The sequence below is a fragment of the Thunnus maccoyii genome, chromosome 6 (assembly GCF_910596095.1).
Source record: "Thunnus maccoyii chromosome 6, fThuMac1.1, whole genome shotgun sequence".
In the NCBI taxonomy this organism is placed as follows: Eukaryota; Metazoa; Chordata; class Actinopteri; order Scombriformes; family Scombridae; genus Thunnus; species Thunnus maccoyii.
Window position 1 is genome coordinate 7,605,152 of NC_056538.1, and position 18,073 is coordinate 7,623,224.

Here is an 18,073-nt window from a genome sequence, read left to right on the forward strand (position 1 = left end):
CCCTTTTGGATTAATAAAGTATCTATCTATATGTCACGTTGGGCTTTAGGCAATTGTGATGGGCATTTATCACAATTTTCTAAAATTGTATAGATCAAACAATTCAATTAATTCAATTAGTGATTAGCATAATAGTAAAATAATCAGTTGCTGCTTATTAAAATTCTTAGACATTTCGTCAAATTTGATAAGGACATTTTAATAAAATCCAGGGGCACAAAAATTAAATGAAACTATTTTTATTGTAAATTAAATCCAAAACATTTCTGTAAAAACAAAATTACCGGTAAAAAAAAATTGTTCTAAAATGGTCACAAAACAACCAGCTTGAAAGAAACATTTAATCCTTTAAAAAATATGCCAAAACAGACTCCTAGCATTAGTTTGTTTATTCGTTACAGCGCATATAAAACTATGTCGGAAACAACCACTAATAGAAACTTGTTTAACACTTTCTGTGTCGTCACATTCACGTCGAGCGTTTAAAAACAAGACAAAACACTCTAAACAGCAGCAGCACACTTTACGGTAACACTCAAAACTGCAAGAAACAACTTATTAAACAAGACGGACAAAACACGGTGAAAACTACAGACTTGTGTCGATCAGAAAAAGTGTCAAAGTGACAAAAGTAACCATAGAAATGTTGTGCACGCTGTTGCATTGTGGGGACAGATGATTGACGCGGCGGCCATTTTCCCGCTGGACGCTGCTTCCCATTGTGGATACGAAGAAGAAAATAAAGAGACTAGCGGAACATTTCTCACGACTTCTACTCACTTTTCCCCCCTAGGTAAGCCTCTTAAAAGCCGCCATTCTGTTTGTGAATCAACTTTGTATTTTTCAGTTGTAAACTGTTCCATTTCTGGGCTCATTTAACAGAGAAAAAGCTGTTATTTTTCGTCGTGTGTGAAGATAACAAACACGGCTGAAGCGACGGTGAAATGCAGTCTTTCCTGCAGCCGTTCAGATGACGAGAAATTCGGTTTCAAATTATGCGCCGGTTCAGCTCGGTGCTACGCAGCCGTTAGGGGCCGTTCAGCTTCCCGAAGCCTATCTATGAGTTCCTTGAAATGTCTGCTTTGTTGTTCTCTCATTTTCCGATACACTGGAACAGCGGTTATTCGTAAAATTTAAGTTGTTTAGGTGCTACTCCTTAGCTCTTCTGCCCTGGGTCTTTATCCCGTTTGCGCATCAAACCGCCGCCATCATCAGAGCGGGGTAGGCGGACCTAGCAACAGTGGAAGGCAGCTGTAGAGCCCGCCCACTTTGAGCATTCGGCATACTGATTGGCTAATATGTTGTATTTATAGGAACATATTGGTCTAGCAGCCAATAGCATCGTCGTTCTTCTTTGATTGATGGTTGTCGGATAGGGAAGGTCTTGTATGTTTACTAACCCAAAAGTTCACTTAGTTCAAGCTGTGTTAAAATTTAGAAACATTTTGTATAGTATGTATCCCCCTGTGTCTGCCACAACAGCAATGTCACCTCAAGGTGTAGGTATCAGAACTTTAAAAGTATTGTAATGAACACAATATTTTGCTTTCTGTATGTTACCCATATTTGCATATTTAGTGTTAAGTAGACAGTCAAAACGTCTTTGAACATGTTGTGCACATATTAATCCAACCAAAACCACTGATTTTTTTTTTGTCCCCCCCTTTTTTTTTTCTCCCATCTCCTTCAGGTGATCTGTAGTAGCGATGGCCCGTACCAAGCAGACTGCCCGTAAGTCCACTGGAGGCAAAGCCCCACGTAAGCAGCTGGCAACAAAGGCTGCCCGCAAGAGCGCCCCTTCCACTGGTGGTGTAAAGAAGCCCCATCGCTACAGGTGAGAGGGGCAAAAACAGCTCCCAGACAAGTGTTTTCACTCTGACTCTGGCCAAATGAAGACTGTATCTCAAATCATGAGTTCTTAATGACATTACAGTTGTACTGACAAAAATCAGAAGGAAAAAAATCTGTATTAAAATGATTAATTTATTAAGGGAGTACAGAGAAAAACTGTCACACAACCAGCTGTAGGTGCCCTGCTTTTTGTAGTGTGGCTTAAATGCAAAGACCAGGTTCTGTTTCCCATATCCTCCCCACATGACACAATTCTTTAATGTATTGTAAAGGCCCGGTACTGTGGCTCTGCGTGAGATCCGTCGTTATCAGAAGTCCACTGAGCTGCTGATCCGCAAGCTGCCCTTCCAGCGCCTGGTGAGAGAAATCGCCCAGGACTTCAAGACTGATCTGCGTTTCCAGAGTGCAGCCATCGGAGCTCTGCAGGTCAGTATTAAGTTCAGATTCACACTACGGACTCATTGTTTATGAATTGTTAATACTGTGAATCCCAAGTTTACTTTATATTTTACACGGGAACGATACTGTAAAAGCTGGTCAAAAAGTAAAGAGATTAGAGCAGGACCACATATTAACACTAAGATAAAACTGAGTAAAAGATACTGTATTTATAATGTGAAAATATTTTTAAAAAAAACCCAACCTCTGCAGTATGATAAGTGAGGTAAAAAAGAAATTATGAAAGTTAAACAGTAACAGTAATCAAGGTGACTGCATGTATACAACAAATATAACCATATGAATGTAGGGAAATAAATAAGCATATATACAGTATACATGGAAAGTGCAAAATGCATGTCGTATCCATATAAGCAGGTCTGCTGAAGGCTTTACTGTACATACAATGTTCATAAAATTCTGCAGATGTAGGGACTGACAGCTAGGGCTTCACATAAGGGTTACTTTAACCATCAGTGAATCTGTTATTTTTGTTGCGGAATCATTTAATCATTTAGTCTAATACATAAAGACAAAATAATAAGTTATAAATTGGCTTTTAAAAGCCAAAAGTGATTGATCAATTAATCAGCTAATCATTTCAGCTCTACTGACAAATGTTGTATATTCTATGTCCCTCTTCCACAGGAGGCCAGCGAGGCCTACCTGGTGGGTCTGTTTGAGGACACCAACCTGTGCGCCATCCACGCCAAACGTGTCACCATCATGCCCAAAGACATCCAGCTGGCACGTCGTATCCGTGGGGAGCGTGCTTAAACACTCTCTCCTCCTCTTGATCCTTTTCACCTCCTCCTGCCCTTCCTTCACCAGTCTGTCTCTCCATCCCTCTGCCCCTCACCTGCTCCCCACCTCCCTCTCTCCCTGTGTTAGTAGTGTGTAGAGGAAAACTGATTATATTATGAATAAAGTGTATAGTCGTGTTTTTCTTAGTGCTCTCGGCAGCAGACTTCTAGGATACTCTCTTTCTGTGCATGTACCAACTCTTTGGTGATGAGATCTCCTCAAGTACACACATCTCCTGGTTTGCACTGTTTCTGTTCTGACTCAGACACGCAGATGAGGGGGAGAGGATGATCGGTGGATAGAACGAGTAAAACAGACTAGAACAATGCAAACTGTGGAGGGACAGACAGGAGGAGAGGATGGGTATTTGTCTGCTGGGGGACTCTTGTCCCTTCTCTACAGCAGGGTGCTACAAGAACTTACTTGTTCCTCTTCTCCTGCTTGCTATCCTCTACCAGCCTCCGCTGTCAAACATGCAGAGATGACAGCGTTAGTCTCTGCTCACGAGGGCCGGGGCTGGATTTTCTGTCCCTGAATATGTCTGCATGAGTGTTTGCTCTCATCACCACAGCAAATTGTATACAATCCATCAGCATCTTTGGAGAAGTTGATTTAAGATTACCATATTGATCATCGCTGTCATTCATCATGTTAGTTTTTTTTTCCTTCCAAATAAGACTTACACATGGGATTTATTTTTCACTGCAATCTATTTGTGGATGAGATGGAGATGGGGGGATGAATCAGATTAAAACACAGAGAACAAAAACACAAAAAAAACAGATTTGAAATATTTTTTTCTACTGAAATGTGAAGCTACTGAATCGTTCTGGCACCAAAGTTTAAATCCTCTTGTAGATGCTCTTTTCCTAACTGACAGAAAAATTTCACCTCACCTGTTTTTGTGGTGTTCTAATTGGTTTATTTTAGCCAAAGCTTGAGCGCTCAAGTATGGTGTCAGAGATACTTTTTTAACAGTGGCTCATTTTCTAATAAAGGACCTTTTTATAATAAAGGTTCATCGAGGTTTGTAATGTTCTCCAAAACCAAAAGATCTCAAGATTTTTTAAAACAAAGCAACTGATTAAAATGTGAAAATGTATTGTAAATCAGTGTTACATGACAGGTAATAATGGTCATGTTTTCTGTAAACGTCCCCCCTTTGTCTCTATTTTTTTCTCCAGATCAGTTGATCATCCGTGTACCGTTTCTCAGGTTGGCTCGTCACCCTTTTAACTTAATTTTTATTTTTGCTCAATTTGATTTTCTTTTTTGAAATGTTGAGGATGATGTTTCAATTAAACAATGTTTGTAATTTCCAGATTTGTCATATAAGGTGGTAATAAATGGATGTTACACACACTCCCTTGTTTCAGTGGTAGATGCACTCACTTTATTTTGTCTTACTAAAGTAAGAGATTGTTTTATAATAATAATCTGTTTGTTACAGTTAAATAAGACAAAGGCTTAAACAGGGTGATGGTCTTGATTGAGTTGGCTTTGAGAAAGACGATAATCTAGTAATAAACCACATTTTGACCCACATTGTGCGTGTATATACTGTACGTAGTACCACAAATACAAACGATTCACAGTAAACGATTTGAGTTTCAGATATACTAGAGTTCATTGCTGTGGCAGCAACAACCCAGGAAATGCAGAATCAGTGCTGTAAAATCATTGAACCTGCAGTTTATTGCCACTAGATAGTTATTTTTATTATCAGACTGAACCAATAAACATGTCGAAACTATTTCCTGCTTTGGAAGAAATGCTACAAGCTTATACATGTCCACACATCAGGAACAACCACTCTTACATCATCAAAACACAAGATGCTTTATGCTACAGTCAAAGGACCTAAGGGGAAGATGACCCATACTTCTAGAAAAAGTATTCTAAAAAACTCAAGTCTATCTTCTGTGGCCTCCATAATGCCCTCATTTCACACTGCCAGCAGTTGTACCACTAGATGGCAGTAAGACTCCTTGTTTGTGTTGGTAAAATCAACTCAGAGTGGACTTCCTGCTGACATTACAGTGTGTTTAAAGCTTGGAGTGAAGCAGGACATTACTTATGTGTATTAGATAAATAATATATGAATAATATTTTGGTTTAATTTGAATGTATGCAACTATGTAGTCAGTCCTATAATATGTTTAGGTCTGAAATATGCATATTTGTGGCCTCACTTTTCTCCTTAGACAGCCAAACACACTAACATACACATGTATTATTCACATCCCTCTGACCTCAGTCTTTAAATTATTTTAAGTCAAATTCTAAGAGGCATCGTAGCCTTTACACATTTTTGTTTGATGTTAAAATACGGCCTAGAAGTGACTTCTTTTAATTCCCACTTTCCTGTTTTTGCTGGATGATTTCACACACGCACATAAGAGACTCTGGCATTACAATTAATATCCCTTTCTGGGTTGACATCATTCCCCTCATTAGTGTTTCATTTCATCCTTCTACTTCCTTGATTAAAAGGGATAAAGCCATGCCCTCAGCCATATTCATTACAATGAAAAAAAACACAAACACACACATTCACCCATGTCACTGTGGCCTCAGTCATACTCATTACAGTGAAACACACATAGACAAACAAACATCTAATCAAACACCAGCCTTTAATCCTGTTGTTTTGAATGGGCATCACAGCTACGGAGGTATGTTCACACACACACACACACACATACACACATACTGTACATACACACACACACACACACACACACACACACACACACACACACAGACGCAATCAAACAACAGTCAGGGTGAAGGCCATCCAGAAAAGTGATTTTAAAATTGATATCACTTTGCATGCATGGTTCAAATCATCAATACAATAATATCCATCATATATGTGTTACAATGGTAAATTATAATGGCGTTCTAATATGAAAAGTATTGAATTATTAGCAAATATTCTTCTCTCCAAGTCCTGTCTCAAATGCCTTAAATTATATTATTTCATTCTTTGGATTAAAAGAAGAAAGAACAGCTAACCATTAGCTAATCTAACTTCAGGATTACATGGCAGGATATCAAAGAACTGTTTCTTTGGATCAAGAGTCAGGTCTTTGTTGTTTTAAAGAGGTCTGAAAAATTATGAATTATGATGATTGCATTTTCTTACATTGTTAGGACAAAATGAAAATATCTTTTCCACCAAGTTTTGAGTAAGATAACATTACAACCTGGAGATCAAAACTTACTTTTTTATTTGCCACTATACTTCTAATTACAACATGAACCTCTCGTCTTTTCTGATCTGTACATCTGGAGCTTATTTCATCAGAAACATGGCATACAGTGTGATTTTACAGTGGAGGAGCATCATGTGGCAGTATGATGATGTGACCAGTCAGAAGCAGCACAGTGCTCTAACTGCTGAGCATATAATGGACTATACATATCCCTGCATCTAAAGGAGTATGTGCATAGTTTTTTTTTCTAATTGTATATCTATGTCCGTGTGTGTGCGCGTGTGTGCGCACGCGCACAACTGTGCATTCACCTTCCCCAAGGTCTGCGTAGTGGCGCTCCATCTGTGGCACTCAGGGGATTACAGCCAATCTGTCTGTCTGCCGCTCAAAGTGCTGACCGTCAGACCAGCACCAGATTAACACAGTGCTGGGATTGGTGGAGGGGGTGGGGGGGACAGCGGGTGGAGCATGCCTGAGGGTGAGGAGAGATGGAGAGATTGGGTGGAGGGGAGAGGTGGATGGATGTTGAGGAAGAGAGATATGTGTGTATGTGTGTGTGTGTGTGTGTGTGTTGGGAGAAGGTGGGGGGATTGCGGGGGGGCAGGTTGAGAGGCCGACCCTCAGATTAGTACACAACTGGTACAGTGTGTGTGTGTGTGTGTGTGTGTGTGTGGGAAGGAGGGAGTAGGGCTTACAGAAATAAAGTAGAGAGGGACAGAAGGGGAAGAAAGAAGAGGGACAGATGTATAGGGTGGGTGCATTGATGGGGGGTTGTATATTTAACAGGAAACTCCAGAGGAATGAGGAGTTCCAGAAAGACTTCATGAGTACAGTTGGGTGGAGAAACAGAGATAGACACTTACAGACAGGTGGATTGTAGAGCCACTGCCCTAAATGCACCTTAACCTGTAAATCTTCCAGCAATTGTTGATTTCATGTGGGAAAAGAAGCTGGAACTATATTCCATATACAGTTAAGTTGCCAGTATCCTTCATTTGAACTGCTTGGCGTATAGTCGTACAACTTCAGAAACTTCTTCCCCCAACACATTCCCAACGTTGGAATATAGGGGGGCTGTGTCTGACAATTTCAGTAGCTTTCTGACACTAGCAATGCGACATTCATGCCCACTTTGTGCAGTAATTGACCAACTGTGTGTGGGTGTGAGAGTAAGCAGAGTTTGACCCTGTCAAGCTCTCTTTCTCCATTCTTTACACCACTATCTGTGTCACTTTTCATGTGAACTACTGAGTACAACACTAGGGATGCTGTCAAGGAGAGACCGTCTGAAAGTGTGCATCACTATCCCAAATATCAGAACAACTTCCTTAAGACACAGTGAAAACCTTCCACTACAGAGTTAGTATGGTCAGAAACATTCCCTCAAGTATAGGCAACTGGAAAATAAAGGCCCCACTATGCTTGGAACAAATGAGTTCAGTCAAAAGTGTTTATAGTTGTTCTAAAAAGGCCACACACAAAGGCAAAGTGAAAAACTTGAATAAAGAAAGGGAGAAGTTGAGGGATGGGTGAATTGGGCATGATTGTTGAATCTTCTGTTTCAGAAAGTTACAAAAATTGGCAAACTCAAGGCTGGGGTACGATTGAAACAAACAAGGTCATATGAAGTGTTGTGTTGTACCTGAATGGGTTCAAAGGTGGAGCATAGAGAGACGAAATAAATCATACAAATAAGGATTTCTCCTCAAAAGAATTCATGGTGTTGCACTTGATTGTACATACAATGTAACAGAGGCAGTTCTGTGAAGGCTTTAAAACTAAGGGCTTGATAGAAAAGTTCAAACTCTGCCTTACTTTTACACATCTGCAAACATGACCAGTCACTGCATGACGTGATCTTGACAGTCAGATCGTCTTTTTCAAAAAGTTACAAAATGGGGTCCAGGTAGGATGATCGGAGGGAGATGGAGATTGTGGTAGTGATAGGCGGGAACAGGGAGGGGGCAGGGGGTGAGTGGGTTCAGACTAGATGAGCACACCACCACTGAGATTATTGTAGTGTACTAGTGCACAAAGGGACAGAGCGGGTGGGGGGTCTGGGGAACCTGAGGGTGGGGGTGTGGAGGGAGTCGGGAATTGCTCCCAGGGATTAACCGTGTCCAGCCATTAGCACAGCCTGGTAGACAACTAGCAACACAGCAGGGTTCAGTACAGCTACACACACTGTTTAACAAGGCCTGTAGCTGTTAATGAAACATGGTTCTACATGCTGTTTTGTAAGAAGAAAAATACGGGTTGGAAATACAGTGAGTTTAGTAACAGAATATCATATAAAGTTTTACTTCCCTAGATTAAGATGGCAAATTCTGCAACAAGTGTATTTTGACTATTATGATGCAGAATGACTCAGAAGAACACTCACAGAAACAGTCGATACTATCAGCTTTTCAGGTTCTTATGCGTTATTATGGATCCCACTGCTTTTCTTGGCAACCCAACCAATCTCACTCCTCATGCCTAAACCTAACCAACCCAACCAACAAAGGCAATGAGTGCGAGCCAATCAGTGGTAGAGTAGACCGTGTCTTGCCAAGAAAAGTAGTGGGATCTATAAATATACGGTTCTTATGGCTAACATGTTAGGCTTAGGCTACGCATTCTGCAGACATAGAGCTTGTGCTTCTGATGAATATAAATCCGATATTCGCTCCTTTTAGCCCTGTTTTTGTCTGGGTGGTTAGTGGCCTGCCAGAGCTTGTCTGCTTGAAACTTTCAGTTTTTCATGCGGGGTTGGTGAGAGCAGAAAGACTCAACCATACTGGCTATATGATGCTGGTAAACCTAAACAGTGACCCAAAAAAATGGTGAAAGCAGCAAAGTGCTGCATAGTTGGCTGTTATTTAGTGGGTTCAGCAATATAAGCAACCCTCTCACCCTTTTACGCAGAATAATTTGTTTGTCAAATACTTTGTCTCAGTGTTTGGAGCAGGGCATAAGGGTGAGTTTCTAGTTTTCCACAAGGGTGGCTAGCCAGAGAGAGAAATAAGAAGTATCTGAGACTTATGGTTAGGCTAGGCCGCACCACCAAGACTGTTTATAGGATGTGTTTCCTCTAGTTGACTCAGGTCTTCTATTAGTGGCCGGTGAACACACTGCAAAATTTTCCAGATTTTTCTTTTTCAGGCCACTATGAACCTTTTTCACCTGTTTTTGTGAGAATCTTGTTATATTCTTGGAATTCAACAAAAGACCCTCAACAAAGGCCACAAAATGGCTCATGGTGTCAGGGCCCTAAGGCAACATCAAAACGGTCAAAACCTTAACATATGCTTTTCCAGAAATGCTTTGAATAAAATGTCAAATTCTCATGTTTATATAAATATAGTGTTTGCATTTGTGTGACATCACTGGATTTACTTTCATTTCACTTGACTCCAAAGCTCAGTCTTTTTTGCTGTTTGTGGCTGTGAGTTGTGTTATTGGGTTGTACTAGCGTGTGTGTGTGTGTGTGTGTGTGTGTGTGTGTGTGTGTGTGTGTGTGTGTGTGTGTGTGTGTGTGTGTGTGTGTGTGTTCCAGCCTGTGTCTCGCAGGCCATGTGCTTCCCTAGTCACACTGCTACCAGAAGCAAGAGGGGAGGGAGAGGAGGACATACACGAGTCTCCGCGGACACACACACTGTCTGTCCCTATGCTGGGTTATTTTTCTCTACAGTTCCCCCTAATGACCATTACTGGCATTACATGACACACACAGTACTGGCAAAAACACAGGTAAATACACTAAACAAATACATTTCAGTATGCAAAAAAGTGTTTCCCCCCTTTGTTCACAAAATATAATTCATATCAAAATGACACACTACAACAAACATTTATTTAAATGGTGAGTCTAAGATCTAAGCAGTGATGGTGGCAGAAAAGGCCCTGAAACAGGAAAAAACAAGTACAGTGGGAAAAAAAGCAAAAATATTAAAGTGATGACATTTTTATCTTATTGTTTGTGTTTTACAGAGCAAAATACATTTCAGATGGTTACATTTGTAAAAAAGCACATTATAGGTATAGACTGAAAGAAAGTAAAACATTTTCTGTTATATATGACAAACTAGGAATGTATGTGAATTCATACTTTTTGTTGTTTTTGTTAACTTGTTTTTTTTTGTTTTTTTTTAAACTTCAAGTTCATTTCTGACACTTGGAAAAAAATCCACCAGTTAAGATTTATTTTTTATTATTAAGTCTTTTTTAAACACTATGCCATAATTATGAGATATTTGTTTTTAAGTGGCAGAAATGGGCTTCCATACAATTTAGTCACATTTTAGAATATACAGTATATTACGTAGTCTTATATCAAGTGTTACGATATTTTGACAAAAAGCCATATGGCCACTCTGTTATAAATAATGTAAATCTGTAGAGTTAGATTAGCAAATTATGTGAGATATAAAATAGATTTTAACTTTGATACCTATGGTATGGTACATAGATCTGTGGTTTGTGTACAAAAAAATAGAAATGCATATATTCATATAGTCACACACAGTAAATATTTGTGAGTGTGAGGCTGTGTATCAGTCATAAACAGACTGGTTGTGTTTGTTGTTGGCAGTATGAAGACAAACTGGCATGTAAATAGCCACTGAGTCACAGAGATGAAACAAACATGTTGACTTGTTGTTTCCAGAAGGGGCGTGTGTGTTTGTGCTCATATGTGGCCGTGTGTGTGTGTGTTTCTGTGCGTTTGTGTGTGTATGTGTGTGACTAATATTTTGTAACTTAATGGAGACACCCCCTGACCCCCACCCCACCCCATCAGTTTGTGATTGGTCTGTGGCTCCAGCATTGAGGATTAGACCATGTTTCCCCACTTTACGTTCCTCTCTCTCTCCTCTCTTCTCTTTTCTGTTTCTCCCTCTCTTTCTCCCCGCATCACATGATCCGTTACATCACGGGATTGAGGTCAGAGCTGGATTAGGGTGAGCGAGCAATCGAGAGAGGCAACGCTGGAATTACTGAAAGTGAGGGAGGAGAAGTGGGAAGGGGGGCGTTCAGATGGCTCACAGATGAAGAGAGGAAGAGAATGAGAGAGAAGAAAAAGAGAGATGGGAGATGGGGAGAGATTGAAACAAAGAAAGAGGAGGAAGCGCAGGAAGGCAGAGCAGGGGGATGGAGATATGCAGGGGTTTACACTAAAAGGGGGATTGAACAATGCAAAGGTCTTGGTGTCATGTCTGATGCTCTAAATGAAGTACAGTGTGTTTGTTGACACAGTAAAGCTCTGTAAGAATAATACATTTGGAAAAATCATTTTCCAGAAGATCAAGATGTATTCACCATGGAGTAAGTCAGATAAAAAAAACAGCAGGGGACATAAATGTAGTGGAGAGATGGGCAAAGTTGAAAAGTTCAGGCAGGAACTCACAGGCTGTACTGTAGGTCTGTTTGTTGCCAATAACAGAGCGAGAATACAAAATACTCCATATAGTTTTCTATTTAGTTTCAGTATCCTGCAATGTAAATGTTTTTTAAAATATTATAACATACTGTATATTTGCCTAAAATCTTCAACTGCGTTCTTTATCCATAAATGTTGTGCTAGTAAGTAAAAGATGCCCATTCATATTTCTGTAAAAACAAAAACGTTAATTTGGCTGTCTGACTATGTTGAAAGGCTAATGAAGTCAACAGCTAAACTTTAAAACAATATGTCTTATAGGCTCATGTTTTCCAAGTTCATGTCATGGATGAATTTGAGAACTTAATACTGCAGTTCACCTTTTCAGAACTGCTTTTAATTTGTAATTAATGTTGTGTGTTATATATATTTTAGTGTGTTGTTTTCTATCATCACATTAACTTAAAGTGTCTTTGAGTACCCTGAAAGGCACTCTATAAATAAAAATGTATTATTATTATTATTATTATTATTATTATTATTATTATTATTATTATTATTATTATTATTATTATTATTATTATTATTATTATTATTATTATTATTTAATTACATTAAAGTTACTGCCACAGTATTCCATATGTTAAATGCACAGCTGGAAAATGCAAAGTGTCTCTGCTTTAAAGTATCAGTAATGGTAGCAATTTAAATTTTGAATGGCAACATTTGTCAATACATACTAAAGTACAATCAATGACATAAACAAAGATTCCAAGTGCAATTACACACAAAATGTGAAAAAAAAGTAATTTGTTAGTTTGTTCTGTTGGAATTAGGAAACAAAAAAACTGAGTGATGTAAGGTAATAACAGTGGATGGTGTGAATTAATTCCAGGTGGTATTTCAAAGTTAGCATGGAAAAATAATGCACGGATAACAAATAGTATCTAAATCAATGTTTTCTAACCAGCTTGTTAATGTCTACAGTACCAAGCAAAAGTTTGGACACACCTTCCTAGTCCCTTCAATGAGAAAGTGTGTCCAGACTTTTGATTGGTACTGCACTTGTGACCCCTCTACTTTTAGATACCCACAGAGGTAAATTATTCAGTAGTTCAGTAGAAAAATGGAAAAGATCAGAGAAAAGTCCAACAAAATTATTTTCATGTGGTGGAAATATGTTTTCTTCTATCCTGTCATCATCTCGGGAATCTTGTGAATCACTGATCTAAATAGACTAAATAGATCTGATCAATGAATGAACATGTGCCAACACATATCTACTTCTAGATCCCTCTTCTCTGTATATATTAACAAACCCTTTCATCTACTTTCATTTACTCTTGTCTTTTACTATTTCACCTCGTCTAATCTCATGCATAGTTTTCTGTCTCCATATTTTACTTTTTCTCCCTCAGAGGGTTACATCTGGTGTTCTTGTATTGCTATTTATTTTTAAAAAAGGGGGATAACAGAAAGAAAGAGTTTTGTGGTCAGTATAACAGTTACTACTCGACAATACTCTATGTTTATATATCCTTGATAGCAACAGACCATCCTGAACAGATTTCTATAAGAAAGAAACAAACAAGAAAAGAAAATCAGACACAATTAAATTACATCACAGTGTTTCAGTCCTGGTAGACACTAGGGATCTCACATTGACCCTGTAGAGGCACGGCAGAGTTCAGGGTGAACCAGTGAGAGCCAGACTACAGATTATTCTACATCACACTGGCAGGGAACTGGATGGCCTGACTGGGCCCGGGGTTCCTGCGGCCTGCTGTCACACCAAGGACAGATACAGTCACACAAGCAAAGGAAACATGTTTTTGGCATTGCTCCTTTTGGTGGAAAGTGGTTAGCACTCACCTTTGGTATTTTTGTTTAATGTGAAAGTAGAAAGTAGTAAAAAAAAGAAGTGAATGTATGAAACTCTGGCTGGATCAAAGGACAGAAAGATGGCATAAATGAAACTTGTGTTACACAAGAAATATCACTGAAACTATTCATCTCTCTGCACTGGTTGTACATGCTGATGTTGAGTGGACTTCATCTGTGTTATCTGCAAGAGGTCAAAGTTTAATTAACGATACTTTATGTCCCATGATGCACTGGGCCTCCGAGAGCATCTGTCACCAGGGAACATTGGAACCAATTTGTCATCTGGAAAGGCTTTAATCCTGCCGATGAAAAGAGAAATGTCCAGAGAAAGATGGACATAGAAGTGGAGAGATAGGGGAAGTGGGATGATGAGGAGAGAGTGACAGCACAGAGAAGAAGAAGAAATAGTGGAGGAAGAGGAGGACGACGAGAAGGAGGAGGAGGAGGAGGAGGAAGAGGGAGACAGTAATCCTGTCTAATTCACTTAGTGTTGCGCTGAGGGAGCAGGACACTAAGAGGATTTGGGACATTCTCTAAATTAGATCAGCAAGAATAACAAACTGCAAGGAGAGGTGGAGCGGAGGGAACGAGGGGGCACTCTGGGAGAGGTGGCACGAAGGAAGGGGCGGATGAGGGAAGGTGGCATGAAGGAGGGAACACGTGAAGTGACGGCGGAAACAGGAGGATACAGAGGAGACAGAAAAGAGTTTAGATGCAGAAGAAAAAATGGAACGGAGCCTATGATTGGAGGTCTAGGGTGATAAAGGTTCATTGCCAGTTTAAATCATTTTGACAAGTTTTCCTTGCAGATGATGTTTGTAGCAACTACTAATGAGCAAGGCCCCAGGAAGTAGGAAAAACTGGCAGAGGTATTCAAAGTGGTCAATCAAAGAGAAGTATAACCCACTGATGTACACACACTAAAACATTCCCACCTGTTGCCTCAGATATCAGCAAATTCAGTCAGCAACACTCCAATTAGCACCCAACACCAAGCACTCCCATAATCTAACTGTTTCAGTCCAACATATCATTAATCTGTGGCTCTAAACTCTGACTTTTACTATTAGAGATATTAACTAGGTGTTAAGTTGTAATCTGCAGTAAAGCCCTTAGCAGAAGTGTATGCTGAGGTTGACAGTAGCTGGTTGATCCATTCATACTGTAATACTGATCCTGTTACAGCCACTAGCTGCAGATCACTCACACCTACTTACACTGCAGCACTGTGTGATTTAGCAGCATTAATGCATGATTACAAATCTTATTTAATGACTTAACGCAAATTATTATTGTTTTTATAATTTATCAATTTTGTGACAATTCGATGATAGCTGTATATTACAGACTTATATATGACACAGATTTAAAGGTAGACAGATTGCTTGGTTTGCTGTGGTTTAGTCTGCTCCAGCTGCCACCCAGGAGAGAGGCACTGCTGTGCACGGGATACCTTCAGTTTTTGATTTTTTTTTGTTTGGTTTTTTTTTTTACAGATTTTAAAAGTGGTTTTAATGTTGGGGAACAGTTAGTGTTTTAACAGCTGGTGTGGATAAAAGACCACTTAAACGTACTTATTCTAACAAAAATTAGAATCATTTTGTTGCAAAAAGTTTATTCTTATTAACCTAGAAATATTGAAAGCGGTATTATAACTGAGAATCCCTACTACATGTAGCTCTGTAACTGTGCAACCTTGTAGTTTCATGTTGTATATTGTAATTCTGTGTCTCTATATTGTAATTTTAATACTGCGACTTTTTTTTAGTTTAACTTTCTCAGGTTTTTTAGTGGCACAAGAAAATGTCAATGTCTTGTCTATAACTCAGTTGTTCGGCCCAACACTTTGGTCTAGACTGAAATATTTCTAAAACTATTGGACGTGCTGCCATACAGGTATCCATGCTGCTGATAGGATGAATCCTACTGACTCTGGTGATCTTCTGACATTTCTTCTACTGCTACCAGCACGTCAAAGGTTTCACTTCATCCAGTGAAATATCTCAACATCTACAGGAAGGGTTTGGGACAAAATGTTATTTTCATGGTTCCTGGACAAGAATGCTAACGCTTTTGGAAATTCCATGACTTTTCCTCTAGTGTCACCATGAGATTAGTTTTCAGTGAGATGTCTCAACAACGGATGGATTAGAATACAATTGGAATACAATTTGGTCCCTTTTAGGATTAATAATAACAGTTTTGGTGCTCCTTTGACTTCCCCTCTAGTGCCATTATCATGTCAAGATTTTCATTTTTCCAATACTTTGGTTTATGACCATAGATTTGGGGACATTCCCATCAGCCTCAGCTACAGCTGCACTTTGTGTTTTAACACTAGTTATCATGTTAGCATGCTAACACACAAACCTCTGATGGTGAACATGTTAAACATTATACCTGCTTATCGCAGCATGTTAACATTGTCATTGTGAGCATGTTAGCATACTGATGATAGTGTTTATCTTGAAGCATTGTTAGGCCTAAGAGCAGCCTTACAGAGCTGCTAGCATGGCTTCAGACTCTTACTTACTGCAACAAGGTCTAAGGACAGAGGATGTTGTGCAGATGATAAAACTCTCTGGCACTCGCTTGCAATTTGGACATACGTACATAACCCTGGTTTGACTCAATAAAAGCCTCACCCGGACTGTGCTTTGTGTACTATAACCACAATCCATTCCCAATACTAAGTAGACTGCAAAATTATTAATGCAAAAAGCATAACTATTAACACTTTCCTCTAATGAACTTTTAAACCTCGCAGTACTCAGTACTGGGCTGGGCAGCCATTTGGGAGTATAGTGGCCTCTAACAGTAACTGTAAAACCATGAAGAAATTTAAAAACATTTTTGGGGTTATAGAAAATTTATTAGGTCCAATAACAGACAGAGAGCTCTTGGAGCATTGTATTAGGTTCTAATACATCTGTGATCTTGCTGCTAATTAAACAAAACCAGGCTATAAATTGTATTTTTAACTGCTGCTGTAACCTGGTCTGTCTTTGTCTTGGTCCCACACAACAGGACGAAATGTTCCTCCTGTACGCCGACATGATACTAATTTATCTCTGCAAAACACACATCCTGGATTTCTTTTTAATTTTATATTATTCTAACGGAAGCAAAAAATAAGTTTTTGTTAAGCACATGTGTGTATCTGTGCCATTGTCTGTGTAAATGACTTTTGTCTGTAGCTGTGTTTGGTCATGACTGTCTGTTTGGGTGTGTATGTTTGCTTGTGTGTGTGTGTGTGTGTGTGTGTGTGTTTAATGATGACTGTGAATGTGTTCCTGTACATATACTGTGTGTGTGTGTGTGTGTGTGTGTGTGTGTGCGTGTGTGTGTGTGTGTGTGTGTTTGGGAGTGTGCTTGGCGCGTGTATGCTTGGCGGCGTTGGGATTAGGAATCGATTAAGAGGAAATTGGACTGCAGGCAGGCAGGAGGGAGGAAGAAGGGAGGAAGGGATGAGGGGAGGGAAGGGGGGAGGGAGGGATGATGGAGAGGCTGGTCAGCTCTGGCAGCCTGTGGCATGATTACAGTGTGCCTCCAGAGCAGGCCGGCCACCAGCTTGTTTGTAGGGGATTAGAGAGAGGAAAGAAATGAATCATATTTCAAAGTCCTGAGTGTATCTGTGTCTGTGTCTCTGTGCTTCAGAGTCCATATGCTGCTGCTGGGGGATTACAGGGCCACACTGCCTGCAAAGCACAGGAGGGGGTCTATCTATCTATCTATCTATCTATCTATCTATCTATCTATCTTTCTATCTATCTATCTATCTGTCTATCTATCTGGCTGTTATGAACTTCCAATATATTCAGTTTTTATGAATACGAGTCTCTTTGAATTGAAGCTCCACTCACAATATCAGTGACACTATGAAATTGTAAAGTGTAAAATTTTGTTTGATGCATATCACATAACCTGTGTAAAGGGACAACCATTAGAGCCTGAGCCCGTCAGTGACCATAGTCTACTGCACTTTGTTAATGAGCTTTTGGGCTGGCCAGTGTTGCTGTGTCACCATGAGCTTGAACCCAGCTCTGTGTTCTCAGTCTAAATCCTAGTCAGAAGGTGAGTCTCGCTGTTACTGAGCAGCCTAAGGTGTAAGGTGCAACAAAGCCAAGTTATTCTCATTTTGCCACAGTGTAAGAACATTCAGCGTTGAAAATCTGTCTGATTTAAATGTGTAACTATTGCCATTCAGCATTTTGTAGAGTGCAATGTGCAACACGCTTAGACATGCAAGATGTGCAGGTTCAACATCAAGTCAAATGTGTGTATTTTTTCTTCAAAGTTAACAATAAAATATCTTTAGAAGCTGTTTTGAAAGTGCTTATTTAGGATATTTAGGTCCTGATTCATATATGGAAGATTGTAGCAATGATGATCATGATCCAGACCAGTTGTGCCTTTTGCATGCTAGAGAGAAAAAAGACAGAAAATGGGCTACGATAACTTTGAGGAACATGAATATCAAAGTGACATATTAAGGAGTTGATGAACTTAGAAAAGAGCT

At 39.5% G+C, this 18,073-nt stretch overlaps 1 protein-coding gene across 1 annotated transcript; it reads left to right on the top strand.

Annotated features, from left to right (window-relative positions):
* Positions 1-455: 455 nt before the first annotated feature.
* Positions 456-4,455, top strand: LOC121899275 (histone H3.3A). Its single transcript, XM_042414990.1, has 4 exons — positions 456-793; positions 1,691-1,834; positions 2,124-2,277; positions 2,938-4,455. Exons 2-4 carry the CDS (start codon positions 1,707-1,709, stop codon positions 3,064-3,066), a joined length of 411 nt encoding a protein of 136 aa, XP_042270924.1. The 5' UTR covers positions 456-793; positions 1,691-1,706; the 3' UTR covers positions 3,067-4,455.
* The last annotated feature ends 13,618 nt before the right edge of the window (positions 4,456-18,073 follow it).

Excerpts from the sequence above, each read along its gene's own strand:
- LOC121899275 (XM_042414990.1), top strand. The coding sequence starts at position 1,707 with ATGGCCCGTACCAAGCAGACTGCCCGTAAGTCCACTGGAGGCAAAGCC. Across the intron at positions 1,835-2,123 it reads AAGAAGCCCCATCGCTACAG|GCCCGGTACTGTGGCTCTGC; the intron begins GTGAGAGGGGCA and ends TGTATTGTAAAG. Across the intron at positions 2,278-2,937 it reads CAGCCATCGGAGCTCTGCAG|GAGGCCAGCGAGGCCTACCT; the intron begins GTCAGTATTAAG and ends CCTCTTCCACAG.